This window comes from Mytilus californianus, unplaced genomic scaffold, assembly GCF_021869535.1.
Source record: "Mytilus californianus isolate M0D057914Y unplaced genomic scaffold, xbMytCali1.0.p SCAF_2, whole genome shotgun sequence".
NCBI classification, from domain to species: domain Eukaryota; kingdom Metazoa; phylum Mollusca; class Bivalvia; order Mytilida; family Mytilidae; genus Mytilus; species Mytilus californianus.
The window spans coordinates 82,983,612-83,010,036 of record NW_026262668.1 but is presented as its reverse complement, the minus strand read 5'-3'; the positions used below and the strand labels follow the sequence as shown (position 1 = coordinate 83,010,036).

The 26,425-nt window shown below is 32.2% G+C and overlaps 1 protein-coding gene across 1 annotated transcript; it reads right to left on the bottom strand.

Moving 5' to 3' along the window:
* Positions 1-505: 505 nt before the first annotated feature.
* On the bottom strand, positions 506-26,070 carry LOC127727700 (hephaestin-like protein). The gene is made up of 9 exons (XM_052234816.1): positions 26,057-26,070; positions 24,263-24,510; positions 22,451-22,663; positions 21,753-21,940; positions 21,115-21,254; positions 20,461-20,540; positions 9,060-9,275; positions 5,649-6,167; positions 506-516 (listed from the first exon to the last, which is right to left on the bottom strand). Exons 1-9 carry the CDS (start codon positions 26,068-26,070, stop codon positions 506-508), a joined length of 1,629 nt encoding a protein of 542 aa, XP_052090776.1.
* Positions 26,071-26,425: the final 355 nt, after the last annotated feature.

The following is a 26,425-nucleotide window of genomic DNA, read 5'->3' as shown; positions in this document are numbered from 1 at the left end:
CCACAGTACCCAGTCAAAAACGAATATATCACATAATACTATGAAAAGACATAAATAATATGTTCCGCAAACAGCATTCATATTTTAACCCAAGGATATTTTCTACATTAGCGAGTATTTTGAGACAACCCCCAATTTGTATTTTTCGTGAGACTGATAACATTTGGCTGCATTAGATATTCAAATTTATATTTTTATATGCAATGACTCTACTTTTAGCGTTTTATATTCGCCACTTCTGTCTGTTATTCAGGTACATGGTCGTATACATCAGAACTGTGTGCTGCACAACAATGGCGACCTAGAATTTTCTGTTTTCCAATTTTGGCGCCAAATTAAAGGGAAACAACTCGCACCTGACAAAATTTCCGTATTTTACCAAAATAATCAAAATTTCGCTTTGTCATTACACACAATTATACGTAAAACAAATTTATATTCAGTTATCCTCCACTGATTCAATTCACTGGAGAAATATTATGAAAAATCGATTTAACCAATGTATTTAGCCTTCAACTGAAATTATAAAATGACAAAATTTTAACATCAATATAAATATAAAAGGAATTTTAGGTCTAAAGCAACCAAGGAAACGTTTTAATATTATAATCTTAACGTTTTTTTCACATGATGAATATACTGACTAAGTTCTAAAAGTCTCTGAATTTAGTGTAGTCCTTATTGTTGAACGGCTGGAAATGTTTTAAAATAGGGTCAAAATCGCACATTTAGCTTCCAATTGAGGAAAAAACGAGCCTAGTGACCCTTTTTTTCTTTGCATTACTGGATTCAGCATAAAAAGATCTACAAAATATGCGCAAATAAAAAAATTCTACTGAGGGGTCCTTATTGGGGTGAGCCACTTTAAGGCTAATAATTTCTATATGGAAACAACTTATGATTTGTGTCGTTTGACTTATTTATTGATCTTGTTATTATGCATGTGAGGTTTTGATATGATATCCCCATCTGGCAAAGGCAGTGTATCAGCCACAGCCAATGCACCGTGTGCTGATAGAGAAGGCCACGTCGTCACTACGCCTGAATCATGATCTTTATTTTCAACAACCCTTGGACATACACCCTGATCTTTAGGTGAAAAAGATTTACAACCAAGTCCATGTTGCATTGTGCTTTCACTAAGATACTGTACAGCATTTGTCTACTTATTTCAGCAATCTGGTCGTCAATATTTGACATATTTATATCAGTATAGTGTAATTCAAATAAAACAATTATAGTGTTATAATATTTTATTAAATAAAACACTTGTGTTTCGACTCAACCGTGAACTACAACCGTAAGGGTTGATTTAATTTAATTCTTTAAATAAATACTGATGTCAACTGACATTGAATTAAATAACAATCAATCAATCAAATAATTTTTAATAGACAACTTGAATCCCAACCGTCCGTCACCAAATATGAAACGTGTAACCAGTAAAGCGTTTATATCTTAAACGAACGTTCCAGTAAATACTTGGATTCAAGCTGTCCATAACCAATACGGCGATACAAAAAATCTATAACTATATATCTATCTACATGATCTATGTTATGGACAACGAACTAAAATATACAAATGGGCTCTTTGTCGATATAAAGCAACAACGAACAAATAAAATACAATCTAACAGCCTGTCCTCTAGATGGAATGTTTTGTCACTACAAGACAGTGCAGGCTGGTACAACTTGTCCTCCGAGTAGGGAAGTCTGTCACTACCAGACAGTGTGGGCTGGTACAGTCTGTCCTCCGAGTGAGGCAGTTTGTCACTACCAGAGAGTGCAGGCTGATACAGCCTGTCCTCCAGGTGGGACAGTCTGCTCTGTCAACTTAGAATATCCAATCCAACCTGTACGTTTACTACTTTGTACTCGGTACAAAGTGTCCTTTCAATAGTATTGGTTTACTGGTCTTCTCCTATGTAAGATCATTCACAGTACCCGAATTGTATTCCTTACCCGCTTATATACCCGAGGGCGAATACAATATTACCTGGATAGGGCTGTTCCCTGAATGTTCCACTAACTGAACACCAGAATCCCTAACAAACACCCCTATAACATTTGACCCGCCAAACGTCTAAATCTGCTCAAGCGTTAAGCATGTATCGTTACAATAAGATTCTTCTTATTTGTAACCATAGCGATCAATGAACATTACAATACAAACAATACCCAAAAACTTGCGTTTAGTGGATTTTTGTACAAAATGAGGAGAATATATAAAAGGTTCATATTTCATAATTTGAAGATAACATGATGATCAATTAAAAACCGACAAAACGATACTTAACAATACACAACACATAAAACTAAAAAGTGATCACCACGAACTTCATCTATAACAGGGATAAACTCAGATTTAGAATTTTCTTTGGTGCATATAAGTGTTCTTTTAAACGAATTTGAATCGTACAACTCCAATGGTATCCAAATGATTTAGACATATGAAATTATCACTGAAGGAAGAGAAAGACAGTAGTTACATTGCCGTCATAACACGTAATATCTATTTTTTTAATTATAAAAACTAAGGCTATGAAAGTTATGTGTGATCTGTGCAAAAAGAAAATTAATATTTAAAATTAGAAACTGAAGTTAAACTATGGCATTGTAATCTTTCTATTGAACTTGCCTATAATATCAATAGCAATCCACCATTTTATCTCTTTCTTTAAAAGTTAAAAGCAATTCCAAATTTTTAAAAGGTCCATGTGTTTTACTTTTTTTACTCTTAATAAAAATGCCGCAAACGTTGCAAAACTGATGTTTATTTCTGAACACAATGGACCAGCGGAAGATCGTTAGATTGTGATTGTTCCTGAAACAAGAAACGGAGTCAAGATAAAATTCCTACATCTCATTCACAACACAGACAACAAACTCTAATTATACTTTTATAATACAAACAGCTTGAACCTGAACTTTATTCTCTAACCAGTATGTTAAAACAAATCTCACCTTACTATTTCATTTCATATCTAATGCTTTTTGTAAATCCACCGAAAGATAATGAAGTGGTCGTTATTATACAATTGTGTTACAGACAAAAAGAAGCAGGAATAACAGGGTCAATGCAATAAAGTTCGTGTCTAGAAGGCAATTTCAAAATTCTATTTTGTGATCACCAGTCCGTTGAATACTGATACTATTTGATAACTAAGTTATGTAAAGGTGCAAATTGGACGCAAGGTTTTTATAGTGTTGTTTTCATTTTGTATACCCTTGTATTTATATTTTACTTAATTTGTACTTTACTGAGAAAATGAATATGTCATTATGTTTTACTAAACTGTACTATTAACTACCAAAATAAACTTTGTTGTTGGCGTCTTTCTAAGATTAACTTGTATGTTTGTTTTGATTGATTTAGTTAGTTGTGTTGTTTATCCATGATGTATGTTTACACAATTTTTGCTGAATTATTGAATTAAGACCAACTGACGTACAAGTTGGCAACTATTGGTCAATGTACAGCCTTCAAAAATGAGCAGCAGCTATGATTAATAGCAAGCTAAAAAAAGGCCCCGAAATGACAAATGTAAAACAATTCAAACGAGAAAAATAACGGCTTGATTTATGTACAAAAAAAAAAATATTCAACAACTGGTCCCTGACTTAGGAAAGACACATACATAATGTTGCAGGTAATGCTTGACCAATCAAATCGACACAAAACCCTTAAAAACAAGAAATAAAGTGATGTGATAGTACTTGCAGTTATTGAAACTCAGTTAAAAGCCAATAACAACTACTAAAACATCATGTATCCAAGACTAGTTTCAATCAGTATACATACAATGGAATAAGTGTAAAGACGTCACCAACAGTCAGAGAAAAATATGATCGTGTGCAATGCCAACATATAAGTATCAACAGAATATATGACCGTAAATGTTCATAGCTGTATAGCACTAATATGTAGTTATGTTTAAACTTATTGATACAAAATAAATTTTTGTACAAATGAAAACAATATTCAAGATCTTATTACAGTGTTAAACTGATAACCTTTTAAAATAAGTTTATATAAAGGACTGATTAGTTTACATGGATCGTATCTATATTGAATGGCTTTATCAACAACATAACCGTAAAAATGTTGATGTAACATCTTTATATGAATGAATGGAAAACAACTGTCATATTCCTGACTTGTTATAGGCATTATCCGAAGAAAATGGTGGATTAAACCTGGTTTAAAGAAAACTAAGGACTGAGCAACACGAACCCAACCAAACACCTTGGGTGATCTCGGTTGCTCCGGAAGGGTAAGCAGATCCTGTCAAGACTTATCCATACAACGTTTCCTTATGATAAAAACCAAACTGCAATTAAATATCTTTGTTGAAGATATCAAGTGTTGGATGAAATTGTTTGAAATAAGAAAAAAATACTTATGTATTTATCGTGACGTTTAAGGTTGCCTTTGCGTAAGAGTTTGAATGTAGGCAACTAGAATTTCTGACATGCAACATGTTTAGTAGGTACACTGTAAGTGTATATAAACACAACATATCATTAAAAAAAAGCTTAAATAACAAATAACAACAAATTTGACGTGTGCAAATAAAGCAATAACGCATATTGTGAAATCTTAATATATACATTTCGTCATATAATGTCATGAACAAGAGATGGAAGATACCAATATGACATGTAAACTCATGAGTGGAGAGAGTGACAACACTATGGCTATAAACGATAGACGACAAAAAGACACACAAGTGTACAAAACAATATATTGAAAACTACAGACTGTGTAACAGGAACCCCACCAAAAACCAGGAGCGATCTTGAATGCTCCGGAAGGGTTAACAGATCCTGCTCTACTAGTGACACCCGTCGTGATACTCCTATAAAACATGATAGGTTGTATTAAGTGATTAGGGATTATTAGCTGATTTTTTTATACCTTTAAAGCCAAAGGAATGTTTTTTAATGAATCAGAATAGATAAGCAGTACTTCAATTAATGAGAAGCTAATGTCAATAAGGTATTTGACGGTCTCAAATATCATGCTTTCCCTAGGGAAATCATAGATTTTTTCAAAACTACATTGAGACTAAGACGTGGAGTTTAAGGAATACCGTTGAACATGACATGCGCATTACGTATTTCTTAATTCATTGATAAACATAGTTTATCATACATTATTGATGTAGTTAATTCGACAAATCAATGCATTCGACATTGTATTAAAAATATTTATTTCTTTATATTCTTACCTAAAGTATATTTACGGAACAGGATCTTCGGTGATGGTATATCTTGCCATCGAACCTTTAAACATATTTTCGCCTACATGGTTACTCATTAGCCATAAACTGGCATGGTCAGCTAACATTTCTGCTGTATAATAGGTTCCTGCCTCACTACTTATCACACTTGTTCGTTTGGTTTTACCAAACACATTCATGGTTAGTGCTTGGCCATGGAATTTAATGGAATGTTGGGATGATTTGTCTCCAGTTGACATTATATACCACGAAACCTGTTCCCCGACGGAAATATTCAGTGCAGGTGTATTGAAATACATAAAACCATTAATTGCGCGCATTTGGTTTGATTCGACAAAAACAGGATCATTACAATCTTTTCGACCAGGTGCGTATAAGCGAGTATTTAACTTGAAAAAGTGACTTTTTGTTTCATCGTATTTCTCAAAATTTACAGCAAACTCACGATCAACATTATCATTCCTGTTACCATTCTTATCAAGTACGCCTTTTCTACAAACAATCAAAGGTCCGAAAAGGCCAGTATTCGAGTCTTTCAGAGGATTAGTTGTAGAATCATAGGATCGTCCAACGCAATTGGGGTCAAATGGACCAGGACCAGATCTCTCTGGAACATACCATCTAAAGGTTGTAGTTTTACCAGGTGGAACTCCATTTTCTGCTTGATCACGAACCATGTGGTTATCGCCTTTAAGATTTCTCATATTAATTGTATTTGGAAAATTGACCATATTCTTATATACTATTTCAAGGGTATCACCAACCTCAACTCGAACGAAAGGTCCTAGTATTCCTAGATGGTAATCTCTGAAACTTCGTTTTACTAAATGCTTAAATGAACCGTCAGTAAATTCTCTGTAAACCGCTTTGGCATATTTTGTTCCAATAAATTTCATGGTGTCTCTTACATATAAATGACCATCTCTGAAATATAAAAATAAAGTATTGATCGCATGGACGTTAGAAAGGGTTAAACAAACACAAGAGTGTAAACAGTTATAAAGAAATTTGAGGGTGCAAACAGTAGGAAGCCGAGGTAGAAAATACATGAGCGTGAGAAAAGTTAGAAACAGCAAACCAAACATGCGAATGAAAACAGTTAGAAAAGATGAATTAACTTCAGAGTACAAATCATGCAAATTGCAAGGAAAACTGTTGGAAGTCCAGGAAACATAAACTTAAGAGAAAACAGTTGGAAGAGGAAAATCAAACATGAAAGTGAAAACCGTTTAAGGCATTGAAACAAACATAAGGGTGAAAACAGTTGGAAGTCGAGGTATACAGTGTGAAAACAATCGAAACAGATAAAAAAAAACGACTCATCAGAGAAAATAAGTTGGAAACGACGAAACAAATGAGAGCAAAACAGTAAGAAAGGGCGAAACACACACGAGAGAGCAGTCTCCATCTACTGTTATAGTCTTTGGTGGAGATTTGTCTCTGGAAATTTTACCACATCCTCATATTTTTTTTATATTCATTGCTAGGATTGTTCCTCGTGCTGTGTGGATGCGGTAAAATGTGTCCCCGTGCCTGTTGTGTATGTCTTTATATTTTACAATTATGGGATTTTTGCTGGTGAGAGAGCTGTCTCCATTTTCTACTGTGAAATCACACCAACTAGGATTTCAGTAGCGAACTCCTAAAAGATGTTTGAAAACATAAAGATTAAAGTCATGATATCATTAACGGTACCAATTTTACTGCACTAGATGCGCATAAGAACAACCAAGGTCTCCTCAATGATAATCGAAGCCATAATATTTGAAAATTCAATACCTAATACTTACCTTGAATAACTGATAAAACCAAAAAGGAGCAAAAGTAAAACCATACCTGCAGAAACAATCTGAGCTATGCATAGAGGAATAAATTCCTTTATATAAATTAATTTCCAAAATTTTATAACAGCCAATTTTAATAAAACAATATCACTATTTACATGCAAGTAACCAATACTGGCTTATAGTTGGGCTAAACTGTAAAATGAAAACACTTTTATTTTACCTTCAACCTGAACGCTCAAAAACAAAAATTTTGAACTTAAAGGATTAAGCACTATACTTGCATACATGACAAGAAGGAAGGATCTGAACAGAATCATCAAATCAGTGTAATGTATATAACAGTATTACACATAACGCAACGCAATGTTTCTCAGTTGTACACCAATTATGTCTTCGAGTATGTCTGTAGCGAAGAATTATTTAGTTTCCCTCTATTTTCAAATTGAATTTCTATCACTGTATACAAAAGCACGATAGAAATTTTATCAGCATCCATGAGACATTTATTAGTAGACGATTTCGGGTAAGTTTGGTTAGATTAGGACATTAATTTTTAGTTTTATATTAATGTTTTCAGTAATTAACTAATAACAGGAAGCATGAAATATGTTTTTTGGTATTAAATATATCTTTTTACAATAGAAGTAATATCTATTAAGGATTTTACAATTCTACGCTGTGTGCCAATGATAGATATAACAACAAATCAATCTAAATTTCTTGGTGTTATAGGAATTACAAATTATCTCACGTGTTTGGATCCCGCATATCTCCAAGTGTGACAGGATGAATTTTTCTTTCAATATATTCCCATTCAACGCCTACAGCAGCTATGAAATATCGCCATAGTTTACCACCTGACGATATTGATTTTGGTATATAGGATTTGCTTCCACAGTCTCTTACAATGTATTTAGCGATCATTCCATCTTCTTGCAAATTGGTCTGACCACTCTTAATAAGCCATACCCCTAAAAATTGATAAGTTTAACATTTTTTGATATTGTATCAGTTGAACTGAAATTTGAAGGCAGACTCCATCTTTGAGCGACAATGATCGAAGTTTGACAACAACACTGTTCTGTCTAAGCCGTTCTTCCTGGTTTTGTTTTCTCTTGATTTGGCACACATTTTTTTTCCCTTTCAAAACTTCATACACGAGATTACAGGAAAGAGGAAAATTCAAAAGAGTGTTGTTTATGTTTAAGTAGTTTAGTTCAAGGAATATCGATTGAGATAAAATGACTGGATGCGTTAATCACTTTATCTTTAGATATTGAAAAGAGTAGATTTTTAAATGTGCCACTTGAACAACGCCTATGTAAAATGTGCATGTCTCAGTCCATAGAGGACGAAAACCATTTTATGTTGTATTGTAAACGTTATGAACACATGAAAAAACCCTATTCAATGACATCCGAGACAATTACAACATAGATTTAAATGCGCTACCAGTGAACATCAGATTAAAACATTTATTTTGTAATTACAGCAAGTTTGTGTCTATCTTAACTGTTTTACTGTTAAACAATCTATGGTAAATTGATAACATGCTTTACTGTGTTTTCGTCTAACTTTGAACTTTATTGATTCATTTGTTTTCTTTTCAATAATTAAAATATAATGCGTATCATATCATACGAGTGCATCATAAGCATATTTGGCTGGTTGAAAGTTTTTAGAAATGTTTTAAGGGCAAGCGATTAGCTGGATTTGGATATATCAAGCAACGTTGAAACAGTTTATAAGAAGAGGCCTCCGATTTACAGAAAACATTTTGTTTTCATCAGTTCAAAATGATAATCTTTTTCTTTTTCAAATAACAAATCAGATAATTCAAACAATAATGAGATGCAGAAACAAAGAGAATTATGTAAGAGTATAAAACGAAATGGTATTTTCATATTATATCGTTAGTTTAGAACCAAAAATTCTTAACATTTACATGAAATTCTCGAAGACAAAGCATCCACACATACTGAGTTGACTACTTTGTTTTGAAGTGCATTTTTAATTCTATTTCTTACCAATATTATCCGGTGTCATGATAACTGTGGCTGATATTCCATTCCCAATACTTATGGCATCAACATTTTGCCCAGAATATTTCACACTGTTACCCTCAAAGATTATAGACTGATACCTATCCTCATCGCCTGCAAATCCTAAGATACTAAGTAGGACTGTTTCGCCAGCACACATTTCTAGTCCTTTGACATTTCCATACTGTAACCCATTTATTGCTATACAAATATACAGATTAGAAATGAACTAGGTATACTTCCCTTCATATATTTAAGAATATCATGAAACAATCAACAAGAATTCATCTTTAATTTAATATTTTGACTTCTTTCGATAATGTTAGAAAGTCGTTACAAAATGTACGCATAGTTGCATGACAAAAAGTGATTATTTCAAACTTCCTAATGTGAACTAACCAATTAAAACGAATGCGGTCATGATTGAGTTCGCCGTAATGGAATATCTGCGCCTCAGGTGACGACGGATATGTTCCTCTTTTTATCGATTGTTACAGCCTCAAATTCTTACCTACTATAGACAACACAATGGTGCCAATAGTGGAGTATTAACTAAGATTGTCCTTTGATTTCGACAGGGGTAATATTGCTCAATCTTTATTGTTTTATGAGTGTTATATTTTTCTACTGGCCATTGTTTTATATTTGTCGTATGTGTTTTTTTATTTGCCTTGTATGGACCTTAGTTCTGTTTTTCGCATAAATTATTCTGAAGATATATAGCGGACATAAAAAGTGTTTGTAACGGGTAATTGTACATTGCATATATGGGGTTAACTCCCATAATAAAACAAAAAGCATTCAACTAAAAAATAAATCGGCATTTAATACATGTATCATTCGTTTTCTTGGTTAGATATTCGGCTTGGATCTGTTGGCCAGACAGCGCACGCTTCCTGGCACGTATGACATTTCTTGTCTCCATCTGGGTATTTTTGTATTTTGTAAATAAGGTTTATTGTGTGGTCATTGAATACAAATTCTGTATTATAGATACAATGAATAAGCGTTGATTCTTTAAAAAGAAACCATGAGCCCGGAGGGCGAATGGTTCGTTTTTAATGAATCAACGCTTATTCATTGTATATCTAACTTAAACTATTGTGTTCATGTCTTTTCAAAATAAATTAAAGCCTTTTCTTAATTAGAAGGTATTGTAAGTGAATTTAAATAACCATGTTATCAAGTTCAAGGATGCGTTAATAAATCTAAGTTCACAATTAATTGTTTGGAGAAATATAAATTTAACATAACACGTCTGTCTTTAAATTACCAGGTATCTAAATATCCTCCGTAATTTACAAAATAAGACAAATTCAAACTTATTTTTAAGTACATAGAATAAGTATGCTACCGAAAATTCTATCAAGAAGCCTAATTTTAGACACATCACGATGAACTCGCATAGGGATTTGAGAATAAAAATTTGTAAAGATATGTAGTAAAACAGATAAAAACATACTATATTTATAAAACAAAAATGGACAAATTGAATGTAATCATTTTTTTATGTGAAATAGCCAATTATAATCCAAAAGTAAACGGGAAAACCCGCTATTATTTCAAAAATATCCACAGTAACATACAAAATAAGAAAAATGGAAAAACTAAAGAATAGGGACAACAAAGAGAATACAGGGATTCGAACCTAAACCGACAAGTCTCTACCTTTAACTTGATTCTTTAACTCATTGATATTAACCATGTTAACCTCGTGGCTACCAACTCATACTATACGGTTGTCTATTATTATTATACATAAATGTACAAGCCTTGGATGTCCGTTGTACCGATGTGTATCGTATGTTCATTTATATATATAAACTAGACATTTAAATTGCAACCCATTGGTAGCCAAGAGGTTTCGTCGATGTGTTGATATCAGTCACACATAACATATTTCAAGGTGGGGTTCTATTCCCAGTGAAGGTATATAAAAAATGCAAAAATTAAAGGTGAGTTTTTAAATTAATTCCATTAGTGAACAGAAATCAGTAAATTGGCCAATTCAAACTTAATGAAATAAGGCACACAAAGGAAACAATTGAATATAATTTGGTGAGTCCATTTAAGCGACAGATTTAGGAAGTGTTGATTCTAGAAAATGAATCCACGGTAAATGAATGGGCTGACGTCATGACAATGGTTTAAATAGTGTGTATCAATGTATTTTTTATAACAAAATCCACACTATAAATCATTGTTCAAGTTATAAGTCATTTTTATGCACAAATTACAATTTGTACAAAGTCAAAATACAAATTTTGATTTGTACAATTTTTTTTGTACAAAATGATAACTTGTACACAACATATACATCAAATGTATGTCTGTTAAGTTCGACGAGTAAATTAATATTTATGTTGCTTCTCATGACTTAAATGATGAAGAAAATTTTATCCTTAATAACCATATACAGAAAAAAGCTTCTCGATAATTCTCAAAACTTATTATTTGAATGACAAATTTAGCCTTTCAATGTACACTGGTTCTTCTTTCATGATGTAAATTTGGCTCATGTTTCTCTAAATTTAGTTTTCGTTGTGGGGTAATGCGAATTGGATTAATATTTATATGTTCGGCTAATCTGTTTTAGGCTCGGTGTTTGTGTCAATTTTTCACTTTTACTTTTATATTTTCAGTTGGAATCATTTAAATTTTCCCTCATAATCAAATCAAATCAACTATGCATGTGATACTTACAAGGGAATCGTGTTATCGTTGTCGGTCTGTAAGCCGGATACATCCCTTCATATGGATTTCTTAAACTTTCCTTTGGGTTGTAAACTGATGCTTGTAGGAAAAATTGTTTGTCATATCCAACCTTCAAAGAAAAAAAGCAAAACCACAAGAGAGTTGGTATGAACATTTTGGAAGATTATAGAATTACTGCATTTTATTTAAGGGAAATATAAGTAAACAATTAGAAAACTCGTTTAATCGTAACAAGATGATAAGTGTCAGCTATTGCTTACTAATGGTTCCCCGCTATACTTAGTCTGTAAAGATGAAGTTGTTGAGCGAAGGCTATTAAACTGCATCATATGGTATAGGTATAGAATGCTCATGTAAAGATTGATAACAATCTTCTGGAAGCTCGAACTTTTAGTTCCTGAAATAGTGCGACTAAAATTTCATGTTTTTATAATGGCCATTACGTGTAAGAATATTTGAGGTTCCGATAAATGTAAAGTTGACATGAAACGTGTCACATAGTTAAGCATGCTCACATCAAGCTGTGGCAAAATCTCAAGACCTTCTGATTTGTACAAAAACGGGTGATACAAAATCTACATTTTACACAAATTCCATTTAGCATTAAAAATAATAATGGTCATTTCTTTCCTTCGTTATAAATGCATCTGTTAATCCTTTAACGGTTGAATATTATTAAAGCATTTATATATATAAAAAAACCGATGCAAAATAAACTTAAAGTTTTGTATGCCTGACACGCGCTTCGTCTACAAAAGACTCATCACTGACGCTTGAGCTTGAATAAAAAAAGTATAAAATGCCCAAAAAAGTAATAAGAAGAAGTTTCGGTAGAAATTAAAACATTTGCAGTGATGATCTTCTTTAAACGTTGTCTGTATTCCATTCATGTTTGATTTGACGATATCATAGTAAAACAAAATTACAAAAATAAACAAAACTAATTCTCGTTAATCTCGACAGCTACAAAATTAATATCAGAGACCGTTTTAAAGCCTACGTCATATTATATCATTGTCCTGGTACATACATATGCAAAAATGGAGAATTTATGTGTTCAGTTGATAGACAAATACAACTTTAATTCTAATATAACACTGCATGGCCCCATCAATTGTAGTCACAATCTGCTTTGTTTATGCAAATACATTTCAATAGATATATTCTTAAACATTTACCTGTTTTCCGTTCCAGTATAATCCTCCACGTTTACATATAGTCATTGGTCCTGTCAATCTAAAATTAACATCCTCGACGTACCCTTCGCCTGCAGAATGATAGAATGAGGAAAAGCACCGCAGTCCCAACTTAGGATTTTGTGAAACATTATCGCGAATTACAAACCTATATAGTTTTGTCTCTCCTGGCATGGCTAGACGACCACATAATTTCTTACCTAAAAAAAATATTTTAAAGTTTTAGTATGATTGAATCCATACCAAAAGGGCCCTTCAATATATTGGGTATTTTTTTGTTGTTGCCTATAATATGTTATGTATCACCACACTTTCTCCATTTTGACTGTCAAGTCCGTATTGAGGCACAAAGGCATTTGAATTGACAGGCCGTGCTCCTCGAATAAACACAAAATCACCACCAGTCGGAATGAAAGGCAGTCTATGTGTTCAATAAATATCGTACTCTTTGTATGTAAAAAATCATCTTACTAATTGTAGCAAGGTCCGCAGATGACCAGTTGAAGGATGAAATTTTAGTTTCTACATAACATAATTTTTTATTCGATTTACAAAGTTTAAGTTTGCTCGGTAAAAGTCGGTGACCATATAATGTTTTATATCATTAAAACGATTTACCAACAACATATAGGTTTTCTTTCGAAAAATCTATGTATCAAAAGTTGGAAATTAAATGATTTTAAGACAAACTTATGAACATTTTCGTTCATGTTATGTGCTTTCTATACAAATGTTCACCTTTTTGAAAGAATTCAATCAGTAATATTTCAGAAAATAAAAGAGATAAAGGCATTATTTTTTTTCGATTTTCAGATATAATGCAGCCAGCCAAAGTTGTATGCAAAATTTTACCAAAATCTGTGACATAGCCCATTTACTGTTCCTTGACCTTAATTTAAAACAGTATCCATGACTGGTGTCACCAATGGATCAGGAAGTGCTTTTCCTTCTGGAGCACATTATAAGATAAGAAGATGAGTTCATTTGTAGTCCTTTTAAGACTTTTTTTTATTTATCTTGTCATTGTTTCTTGGAAAAAAGAAATTAAAATATGCCCAAATGATCATGCACTGGCTCCTGGGCGGATAGTATTCTTAGATACTGACAGTTTATCAGTTTCGTCATCGACCATGCACATGGTATTAATGTCAACATATATATGCAATCTCACGCCACGTTCCTCCTAAAAGAATCTCCATAAAGTTGCTGGATACATTAATGAATAAAATCGTAACTAAAACCTCAGTTTCATATCTACGTCTGGCGTAAAAAAATCTGGCATCTATAAAGAGTTTATTATCGATACTAGCATGATATAAATGATGCTATTTCTAATATCTACATGTACCGGTAAAGGAGATATTTAAGAAATATGTAGTTTTTTTTCTTTCTTTCTTTTAACTGTAGTTCAAAACAAAACATTAAGATAATTGAATATTGCATTATCTTTTTATCTGAATATTTTAGAATAGTTCTGATTATTTCAATATTGCATTTAAATTTCTTTCATTTTCTAAATTTCAATAATAGAACTAGTATTTCAATTCATTTAATGATCATTTGTTACCCCCCCCCCCCCCCCCACAAAAAAAAAAAAGCTGACACAGAAAAGCAAATATACATTTTTATGCTACAATGGTTGTCATTTCGAATGGGAGATAAAGTTAGTTCCCGTTGTACAGCAATTTTTTTTTGATTCCATTTATGTCATTGCATTATTTATTTATAAATCTTAATGAAAAATTGTAACAATACAAATGTATTGATAAGTCAATTATCCACATCTGCCTGAAATTTGCATGGTTTGGGTGATAAACTAAATGATATTCAATTCAGAAAACATAAACTGTCATTTGAATATCCTCTTAGAAACTTGGACAGGTGAAAATAAAAAAAACAAAAACAAGTTTACTAGACTACCACTCTATTTCTAAATGTAGAAAAAAAGAGAAAGAAACCTAGAAGACATAGTGGAGATATAACTATTTATTACAAGAAAACTCATGGTAGATGCATACAATATATAGAAAAGGGTTCTTAGTCAGAAAATAGACTTTGGCTGAAATAAGACAGGTCACTTTTTGATTTCATCCGAGATTTATACATATGTGCAGTCTATATTCCACCTGTAAATTCGACCCACTATGAAAAAGATCTTGCGGAATAAGAAAATGAGATAAATTCATTTGCCTTTAAAGGAAAAATTCTCCTTGCTGGCGACTTTAACTGTCGTACTGGACAAATTCCAGATTTTATTATAAATGATTCTACAGATTTGAATAACTTTGAGGATGATAATATTCTACCTAATAACTTAGTATAGATGAAGTCTTAATAGAAATAATCAAGATAAATCATGCAATAACCAGGGCATAAACTTATTAGACATGTGCATTTCATCGAAACTTCGAATATTGAATGGAAGATATATAGGTGACTCATTAGGATAGTATACATGTTTGACTGTTAATGGATAAATCACTGTTGATTATGCTATAATCAGCGAAAGTCTTCTGGACTCAGTTCTATACTATATTTTATGACTAGATATTTTGATTATTTGTCTGACCATGCATAACTAAAGATTGAAATGTAAATTTAATCAGTAATCATTTTCTGAACTTTCTTCAAAATGGGAAGAAAAAAAAGGTTATAAGTGAACAGGTGATTCTAGCTATAAAATAATAGAAGCCTTGTCTTATGCTACCATACCATGATTTTTGTCACACACTAACTATGCTTTTTTGACAAAAAAGATATTTTAAATTATATATGTCATTAAAAGAGTGTAATGAACATTAGGTTGCAAGTCCGTCATAATCAATTTTTGTTTGTTTTATGCTCTTATTAGTATGATGACGATAGCTGAGTTTTAATTTTTGATTCCACTTATAGATTACCTTAGCTGTATTTGTCAAAACCGTTCGGAATTTCGTGTCCTAGATGTAACTTTGTACTTTATTTGGCCCTTTCATACACTCTTTTGATTCGAGAGTCACTGATGAGTCTTTAGAAGACAAAACTCATGTCTGTCGTACAAAATTCTATCTCTGGTGTCTATGATGAATTTATTTATGTACCCAAAAACCCTTATGAAGCTTTCTTTAGGAGTCAAGTGGCGTGCGATTACTTATATATGTTGACATTAATAGCATGTGAATGTTCGATAACGATACTGATTAACTGACAAAATCTAGAATACTACCTGCCCAGTAGCCAGTGCATGATCAATTGGACTTATTTTAATTGAAAAAAATATTCTGTGGAAATATCAAGAATACTACTGAATAAAATAACACTTAATAAATTAGGCGAGTTTGGTGCCTATCTTCCCTTACCTTCGTCAGGTAAATAAACTCATCATAGATACCAGGATAAATATTTTGTACGACAGACGCTTGTTTCGTCTACAAATGACTCATCAGTGATGCCCGAATAAAAAAAATGTAAGATCAAACGCTTTATTTTTAAGAATAAGGATGTATAAGTCCTTGAATACGCGGGAATTAGGTTATATGCCTTAAAGGGACCTAAAATGAGTAGCTACATCGATATAAGGTCAACTTTGTATGAAAGAGATAAACCCAACCAAATTCCTAGGACTATTGCAGGTGCTCCGGAAAGGTAAACATATTGTCCTCCACTCGTCGCACTCGTCGTGCTGCTCATGACAAAAAACATATGTGATGTTTCAATCGAGGAAAAGAGGACAGGATGGTTGCTGCGCCGTTATAAATCATGCCAGCACTGACTACTGAACTGATGATGCCCTCGGTAACAGGCAGCCAATAAGCAGTGGTATCGAAGCAGTGGTAGGAAATGACATTTCTACTTTATAAATTTGATGCGTCCGACGATTCCTCCAGGATAACTCTTCATCAGGAATGCTTGAAAACCAATAACTTTGAAAGCCAAGGATATATAAGAACTTGAAAACGTGAGGCGCTCAATAACCAAAATGGACCAAAAAAGAGTAGCCAAAGCCATTTATAGTCAACTTGCCTGCGGAAATTTGAGCCTTAATTTCTATAAAATTTCATAACTTATCAACGGAAATTGGAAGTCATTGAAGCAAATAAAATCTGAGTCGATTTTGGTCGTTCTGGATAAGCCGCTTTGGTTGTTATGTTCTCAACTGTTTAATTTGTCTTTCTCTTTAGAATACCTGAAAATCGCGTTCTCTGAAATTTTAATTCCATTTTGATAATGAAAGATCTTATAAATCATTACTTACTTTCTCTGTTGTTTCTATATAAAATTCCTTCGAATTTTTTGTCGATATCGATTCCTACAGGAACAAAAGATGCTTTCCGATTCTTGAGTTTGTTTTTCAAAACAACTTCTAAGATGTCACCAACTTCCGCATAAACGTGTGGTCCAAAGTCGCCAAAATGTTCTGTTTCTGCAGTTTTCGCGACAGGAGTTGTAAATGTTTCATCAGTATACTGTATAAATCGTCCGTGATGTATTTTCCCAGCATTGATAGATTGCTGTTCTCGTCTGATATATTGAAATAAAATATATTGAATAAAATTGCAAATGCAATATTGCTAGTGACTTATTTTTTAAAACTATGAAGGAAGAGTAAGTTTAGGTTTATTTAACTGTACTTTAAAATACTAATTTCAAAGCTTCCTGGATCATACCCAACTTCTGTATTATCGACAATGGTAACGCGTAAAAGCAACCCCCATCTCGTAATCATCAACATTGTTTGTAAAATTGGTTTGGTAGTTGTTTGTTTTGTTTTAATATGTTTATTCAAAATGGATATCAAATATTAAACAGGATAGAAATGTTGGAATAACATATATGTATGCACATATAGATAAAACATTGTATGTTGTTTTGTTTTTTGTTTTAATAAAAATAATTGTTGCTCTACGTTGATGAAATCAAACAACCCCAAAAAGAAATTTAAAGTAATCAAGGATTCAATAAACAATCTTTAAAAACTTAACAATACATTCTCTGAATTCTCCACGTTCTCCATAATACCAGAAAATTTGTTAATAAACCGATAATAGATTATCAAAGAACTACCACCATCACGAAATGTTCATGAAAATAAACATTTTTAAATACATCACTAGGGATAAGAACTGACGATGTTTTTTTTTACAGGCATGTTAGTATGTGGTTTGGTAAAACTATTGCTTTAAGGACTCAACCCACCCTTTGATTCCGTTCGGAAAATATGAAAACAAATACTAGTATAGAAAATTACAATAAAAATAGAGGAAACACAAACATACTCTTTTATACCGATATCGTAGACACCAACAACATAGTTACAAGTAAAACATTAACAACCTATAACGCATATAAGAATGCTTGCAATTACTGAAAGCAAGCTCATAGTACCTTATCTTTTTCGTAAATGTTTCGGGGTTGAGTCATATGCATACCTCAACTATGAATCCCTATATTTCTGATAGAACTCGGGGAAAAAAATTATGCAAGTTATGATATTTGTATCCTTCCCGTAATATTTTTGTAAAAGAAAGACACATTACAATAAAAAGTTATATTAAGTTTCGTGTAGTTTCATTTTTAGTTTTTCGATGCTCTGTTTGTCTTTTCGTCTTTTTTTTTTGTCATTGCATTGTTTGCTTTTTTATTACCCATTGTTATCTTCTGTCTCTCTCTCCTGTCTTCTATAAAAGTTTAAAACATTCCACAAATAGTCATTGACGCTTCTATCATAAGCTTTGTCATAAAATTTGCAAATCGATTTGCTTCCATTTGTAAGACGACTTGTCAGAGGAAACTATATTAGTTATAAAAAGTTTGTTTCAATATAATAATGCATTTGTATTATTGTATGACGAAGTGACAGAGTTTATTTGTTGTTGCTTTGGTTTACATCAATCCCCTATCACGATAGTATACTTGATCAGCATTATTTAATATTTACTTACATTGCCCTTTCTTTTGTTAGATGACCTGCTCTAGCTACTATACCATTTGGTGTGGGGCTAGTCATAAAGTCTTCAGCGGCCATATAAAACCGAACAATTTTTCCCGAAGGTATTGTTGTAAGTGGTTTTATCCATGGGCATTGGTTAACTTTCACAAATGCAAACATACCATCTGGAATAGTTTTTATTTCATTACCTTACTGAAAACTCTTAAATACTTTGTACTTGAGGTACATGTCTATATAAAGTGTATATGATATGGCTTTTTCAATATCACACACAGTATCAACCCTCAACCAATATAATTCCTCGAGCAGAGCTCTTGGGATTATATTGGTGTCTTGGGTTGATACAGGTGTGATATGGAAAAGGCCATATGATATTCTCTATTTATTATATATTACAGGGTAGTTTTTGCAGCAATGTTATCTACCTAAAATTATAAAGGTGATATTTAAGTGCTTTCTTTGTCAAACTAAACCATGTTAACAATTCTCTAAAATATAGACTACATAGACTGTCTAAGTAAGGAGGTATATCATCTTCTTCAATTCGACGTCCTTGAGATGTACTTTTTTTTAAATGCATCGATAGAAATAAGATTATTTCATATGACGAGTTATTGTTTTATACGCTTAGATGTTAAAGCATAAATTGTTGCTAATGTTTAATCACATCTTGTCTAATATAAGCAAGATAGACCCGCTCTGCAAGATTACACTCCACTATGATACAATGGGCAGCTATGTCTTTAAACTTAAAGAATGACCCAAGGACGACAAATACCCAAGTTTATAATCTTTAACTTCAATGGGCGTAAAAGAAAGATAGTACTATATTGTCTTCAACTATTGCCGGTCTTGAAATAAGTCTTGATGTTTGGACCTTGTTGATTTATTTTGGTTTTCAGACAAATATGTTTAAAGAACATGACTTGATTCTTTAGATGCAACGGATTATAGATTATTTAAACATAACCGAGACAAATTAGGTAAACAAAAAATATTTGACATATGATACCTAATATTATAACAAGAAGACGTGACATGATTTCGAAAGAGACAAGTGTCCACATAGAAAAAAGAATTCTGGTCAAGGTAATTCCTTCAATGGTGAGTGAAACCATTACCGTATGGTTAAAAAGTAATTGATAATATCGACTCTTTCGTTGGAAGCGTTTAAAAGTCTATTCATTTTGAACTGGAATACTAGCGATTTATCTTTCTATCATTAATTTATAAAAATAAATATTTTACACCTGCAAGTTCTTTTCAACATCTTGTCAGAACTTGCAAACTAGTGATTTATCTTTCCTTTATCAATTTCATTTAATACATATTTTATACTGACATCTCTTTTTTAACATTTTGTCTCAACTTCTTGATACTATTAATTTCTTTGCTACTTATTGATTATTACACTTGTCATGAACATTCAATCATAAACAGTCTATCAATTGCGATATTACAGGGCGAATTATTGTGTAGAGTGCATGTATTATAAACCAATAACTTTTAGCATACTTACTTTTAAAATTGTGAAGATTGGTATTACCCATCAACCAACGTCCAGTACCTTCTGGATTAACAGTGATTACTTTAGCAATGCCAGGTTGTATGCTAACGCCCTCAAATCTAGATTGGTAATGAAAATATTGTGTAATTTGTTAAAAAAAAACGCATGCATTGATCTTGAAATAACAATAAGAACTTATAATTTGAAAATACGTATTTTGATATTGAGATTGCTCCCCGTTTACAAATCATCCCCTGTAAGTCACATTTCAGTAAAATTGGAATTAAAAAAGAAGTTAATAAAATAGGATAGTATCTTCTTTCAAAGACAAAATTACATTTCTGAGACATTCAATTGATATAGAATCAAAATATACTCCACATAAACAAAAGACGACACTGCTATATTTAAACATCGATTTGACTTTTTAGTTAATGTATTAGTTGGTTCATGTATTTTTTTCCACTGAATATGATGCAGCTACGGATGAGTTACTCAATGCAAATAAAAATTGTAGGCTCGTGCCTAATACACAAAAACTTTGGAACATCCACTAGTTCTTCAAAATGAAGATCAATTGTTACAAAATGTCAATATTCACAATACAATAGTTCCTTGTTTTCTATAAGCGAACATTTAAACATGTTAAAAAGAATATTTTTGATATTATTCTATTGTATAGGCTTGTCTTACCTCCTGTTTAACCATGATTGTATTCCTCCATAAATTGTAACTGTTTGTATTCCAGTGTTTATTCCAAAGGCATAAAAAACCACCTTCTCTCCAGAACAAACTTCAAAATCCGGACCATTTCCATAAATATATCCGTTAATCTGTAAATGATATACATTTTTCATTGTCAACAACTCGCATATCTTGCAGAATTTCATCAGTACTTTTAAGTTAAAGGTAAAGTTTCATTACCGTATTATAATAAAATATTATTAACATCATCTCATTTCCCTTGACTCTGTCGTCTTTATTACCTGTTGATATATAGAATCAATGAATAAAATTGAGAATGGAAATGGGGAATGTGTCATAGAGACAACAACCCGACCATAGAGCAGACAACAGCCGAAGGCCACCAATGGGTCTTCAATGCAGCGAGAAACTCCCGCACCCGGAGGCGTCCTTCAGCTGGCCCCTAAACAAATATGTATACTAGTTCAGAGATAATGGACGTCATACTAAACCCCAAATTATACACAAGAAACTAAAATTAAAAATAATACAAGACTAACAAAGGCATGAGGCTCCTGACTTGGGACAGGCGAAAAAAGTCTTTATTACCTGTTGATAAATAGAAGACTCATGGAAATTTGTATTACCTGTTGATATATAGTAGACTCAATGAATTCTTTATTCCCAGACTTTACTAAGGAGTTACATTCAGCAGGATTTCTACATCGGTTTACATTTTCATCTATTAACCAGCTGAAGCTTTCATTAACCGCACCCATGAACAAAACATACTCCCTGTCAACATCTACTCGACTGCCATCATGCCGTAAAACTCCTGCAGTATAAAATCAAAAACGTTTTGAATTTTTCAATACATGTATCTATTTTTACAAAGGATTTAACACTACAAGAACAGACTACCTTGGCTGTAAATTGTGAAACCTTGCGAAATTTTGTGTCCTCAATGCTTTTCAAATTCTTAGTTTATTTGTCCTTTTTTAACTTTTTTGAATCGGGCGTCACGTGTCTTTTGTATACGAAAAGCGTACAAATTTTTTATCCTGGTATCTTTATTCACATATCTTTGTATCTTTGTCAGTTTACGATATACGATGTGTTTTACATTTACAGTTAAAAGTTTTTTACTACATGTACTTTAGCAAAAAACATTGTTTTAATTTTGAGTACACTTTTCGATGTAAAAAGTAAACTAACAAAAATACCGAACTCCAAGGGAAATTCAAAACAGAAAGTCACTTATCAAATGGCAAAATCAAAAGCTCAAACACATCAAACGAATGTAATGGATTGTTGAAAAATAACCTTTCATAACATGATCTCTTACCTGGCTTACAAACCACCATCATTCCTACCAAACCAGTATCCCTATCTTTTGGTGGTTTATTATGGGAGGAGTAAGGAACTCCAATACAATTTTCATCATCACCGGTTGGCCCAAAATTCGCTCTGAGTTCCCAATTATATGTCCAAGATTCTCCCGGCTGTACTTGGTCATCAAATTTTTGACTTGTAGGTGTGTTATCGTCATACAAAGCACCTATTGAAAGTAAATTATGTCATTTAACACAGTTTCGGCAAATAAATGTGTATACATTGTGGTATCTTCATGTCGAAACAATTGCATAAAATAGATTTCACAATCACAAATTAGAAATAAATTATCTTACTGTATAGATAGTTATCAAATTCTTTCTAGACAAAAAAACATCCAGTGGTATATATTTGACATGAGCATGATCTTTAATGACATAAACCATGCAAATAAAGGCAACAGTATTATACCGCTGTTTGAAATTCATAAATCGATTGAGAAAAAATCAAATCCGGGTTACAAACTAAAACTGAGGGAAACACATCAAATATAAGAGGAGAACTACGACACAACAGAAACACAACATTAAAATGTAACACACAAGATAGATATTGATTGATGAATCAAATGAGTGAATAGAGACCAGAAGAAGATTAAAATGGTGATGTCATAGAAAAATCCATATGTTCAAACTCATAGAACTGAACAGGAACGAAGAAACCGATATAACATAAAGCCCAATACACAACGAATCACTTACTGTACATATGTTGAATGGAGACCCACTGAAAAAAACCCATACGCATACTAAAGCTCTGATAAAACAGAGAGTAATCATGATATAATCGCATTATAAGCAGGAAAGTTTCATCCAAAAAATGCCAAAGGAACGTCCGCTTCTATCATGCCATAGTGACCGTTGCTCAATGTCGTGTCCAACCAACATTCTTAGGCTCGAGAACACAGTTATTTCGTAGTGTATTTCTTTTTCTTTTAGAAAATAAATTCAAATTAAAAGAATCGCACCTGCTCTATCTCAAAAAGATTTTTACAGTGTAGTGTACTACTTTTGGGACAAAATAATAATAAAATTGACAGCTTAAGACATACTAGTTTTTGACCTCTTTTAACTGGACCAAACCACTACTTTACCTAGAAATTCATTACCCATTTTTTTAACATTTAATTTCATCCCCCTACTTAATATTTCATGCATAAAATATAGAGAAATAAATTGGAAAGTGTATGAAAATATTTTGCAAGTTATACACTGATCAAACTAGGGACTATATTTGAAGACAACGAAAATCAAAGTACGATAACTGTGTCCTCGGGCCATATAGATTAAAAAAAAGATATAAGTCGAATACATAGTCATACTGCAATAAGGACATTAAATGTCTTCATGACAAAGTTGTATATGGTGTTTGTTATGGTATGTGTGTACTAACAACAAATAGAAATTAGTCTTTCGTTGTCTATGATTAAATAGAGATGCGTGTTATCAGTTAACCAAAATTTCTTTCTCTTAGCAATTGTCTTTAAAACCTAGTGGATACTTCTTTGAAAGATTAAAGGACAACCAAGAGTTTGAATCGTCTATTTCTTATCAGCTGTTGTAAAGACCTAATCCTGAAAGATTATAGGATAACAGACTTACTTTCAACTTGAAATATATAAGGACAATTTCAAACTGTATAGAAATACTAAAAATATGCAAGATTTTAGGACATCAAAAGTTTTCAACATCTATTTCTTTTCAGCTGTTGAATGAAATTACTCAAAACTTGATTAAACTTGAATGAAATTGTACAGACAATTTACCTTCACTATCGTCATTGTACCAAACGTTAGTTTCAGGATGCATAGTGTATGGCCTGCTCGCCATATTTTTAAAGTGAATACGTATTTTTTCACCAACTGTTCCTTTAAGTGTGGGACCAAGGAAACCATTATATTTTGGCGCAGGTATTTCCCTGGTGTATGTTCCGTCTGTAAACTGTGTGTATATCACTTTTGTATATCTGCTGCCAATCTGTCTGCCTCCATTGAATATAAACTTCTTCGCAGTGCTTAAAAACAATCAAAATCCATTGAAATATTTTCTTATTTTGTGACTGTTCAACTAAAATTTTAGCAAAAACGAAATGATTGGCATAGGTTTCCGGCCAGTTACAATAAATTTTAACTGTCCCCAAAATAAAACCACAATTTATAGTCAGTGATAAGTCATATCTAGACATACCTGCGACCATATATGATATAGGTCTTCAGTAATGGTCTGCCAAGTCAAGACGGTGTTGAGTAAATAATTTTCAACTTTTCCATTTAGAATCATTGATTCAGGGGTATTCCTGAACACAGTAGCACTCCATCAGAGACACAAACGCACAGGAATAGGGTACCAACTTATTGATTTTTACATGCAGGTGCTACTTGAATGTTGTTACATATAATTGGAAGATTATGATTGAAAAAAATATCAATTTAGAGTTGAGATTATTTTTGAACCAGGCCTCACTCTTCTAGTCCTTGTAAATGTATATTTGCATTATGTTAAAGAGACTGTTGCGGTATCAATAGTTATCAGTTTATTATGCCAATTAACGCTTAACAGGTCATTTAATTAAGCTTTTTTTATAGTGTCTTAAAGATAAAAATTTGAATTTTTAACAAAAAAATCCAAACAACGAACGTCTATTTTGATATTTCTGTGATTGGTATTTCTTTACAAAACTTGTATCTGTTAAAAGCTTCCATGGTTTCTATCAATTTTACATCTTTGATGATATATGATAGCACGATAATTCTACCTATTGGTTTATAAGCCTTTTTTTACATTACAAAACTAGAAATATAAACCGAATTAACAATCCGGTTATTCAGACTATTTGAAACCATAAATGTGACTTTAACCTTATACCTAGTAGTTCAAATGTCATAATTCAATTGTATAAAATAGCAAACAAAAAATAACTATTTTGTAAATGTTAACCAACATAAAACGTACACTTTTACATCATTGGCTTTACTTGTTCTGTTTAGAATTTTCTATCTATAACTATTCTAAAATCCCTTTTAAACGCACAAAACTTATAAGATGTTATTTTCATTTTTATATATGTTGCATTTATCGAGTTAAACCTGTTGGTCGTCCCGCACAATGTATAAACATTTGGTTATATCAGTTCTAGGAGCAAGAACTTTTACTTTATTGTACCACTGAATTGGGGCTATTTATGATTTCCGTTTTTTATACTTCTTTTATTTGTTTAGTTTTTGTTATTAGCATTAAAAAACTGCTTCTGACTGACATCACTGCAAAAAAAACCGGTTGATGGGTTCAACATTCATTTTAATTTTGTCCTAAATCAAGGTAGCTTTTTTTTTATTAAACTTTCGTTTACTTCTCTAATAAGTTATTAACACATCCTCAGAATATAACACGGTTATCTCATATGAGAATTGAAATACACCAAATTATCATAGAAATTGGGGAGAATACTGGTTTGCTTTCCTCTGGTCTCACTCTGTTTGAAATTCAATCAACTCCATCTGCTTTCACAAGTACCCCCGAGCTGGATGCTAAGCTGAGTCAAAACATACTTTTAAATGTACCATCTATCATGCATCCTTGGTTTTTAAGTTTTTGAGTTATTGCTTTGGAAGTTAATGCAATAATTTTCTTAAATCGACCAATCTAGATTTCATATTATATCAATTTCGTTCAAAATGCGAAATTTTGCAGTTTGCAGGAAAAAAAACTCTCGATACCGATATTTACGTGACGGCACGTTTCTGGAGTAACCATCTTCGGGTACAATTGAGACAATAAGTATGAAGAGTTAACGTTATTAAATCAATAAAGCAAACCAGGCATGACAAGAACATATTTAATCTTCTAGAATAATTCTGAATTCAGTTTTAGTAAACATTTCTAGTTCTTGTATAATGGTACACTTTGGAATGATATTGTTTACGATACAA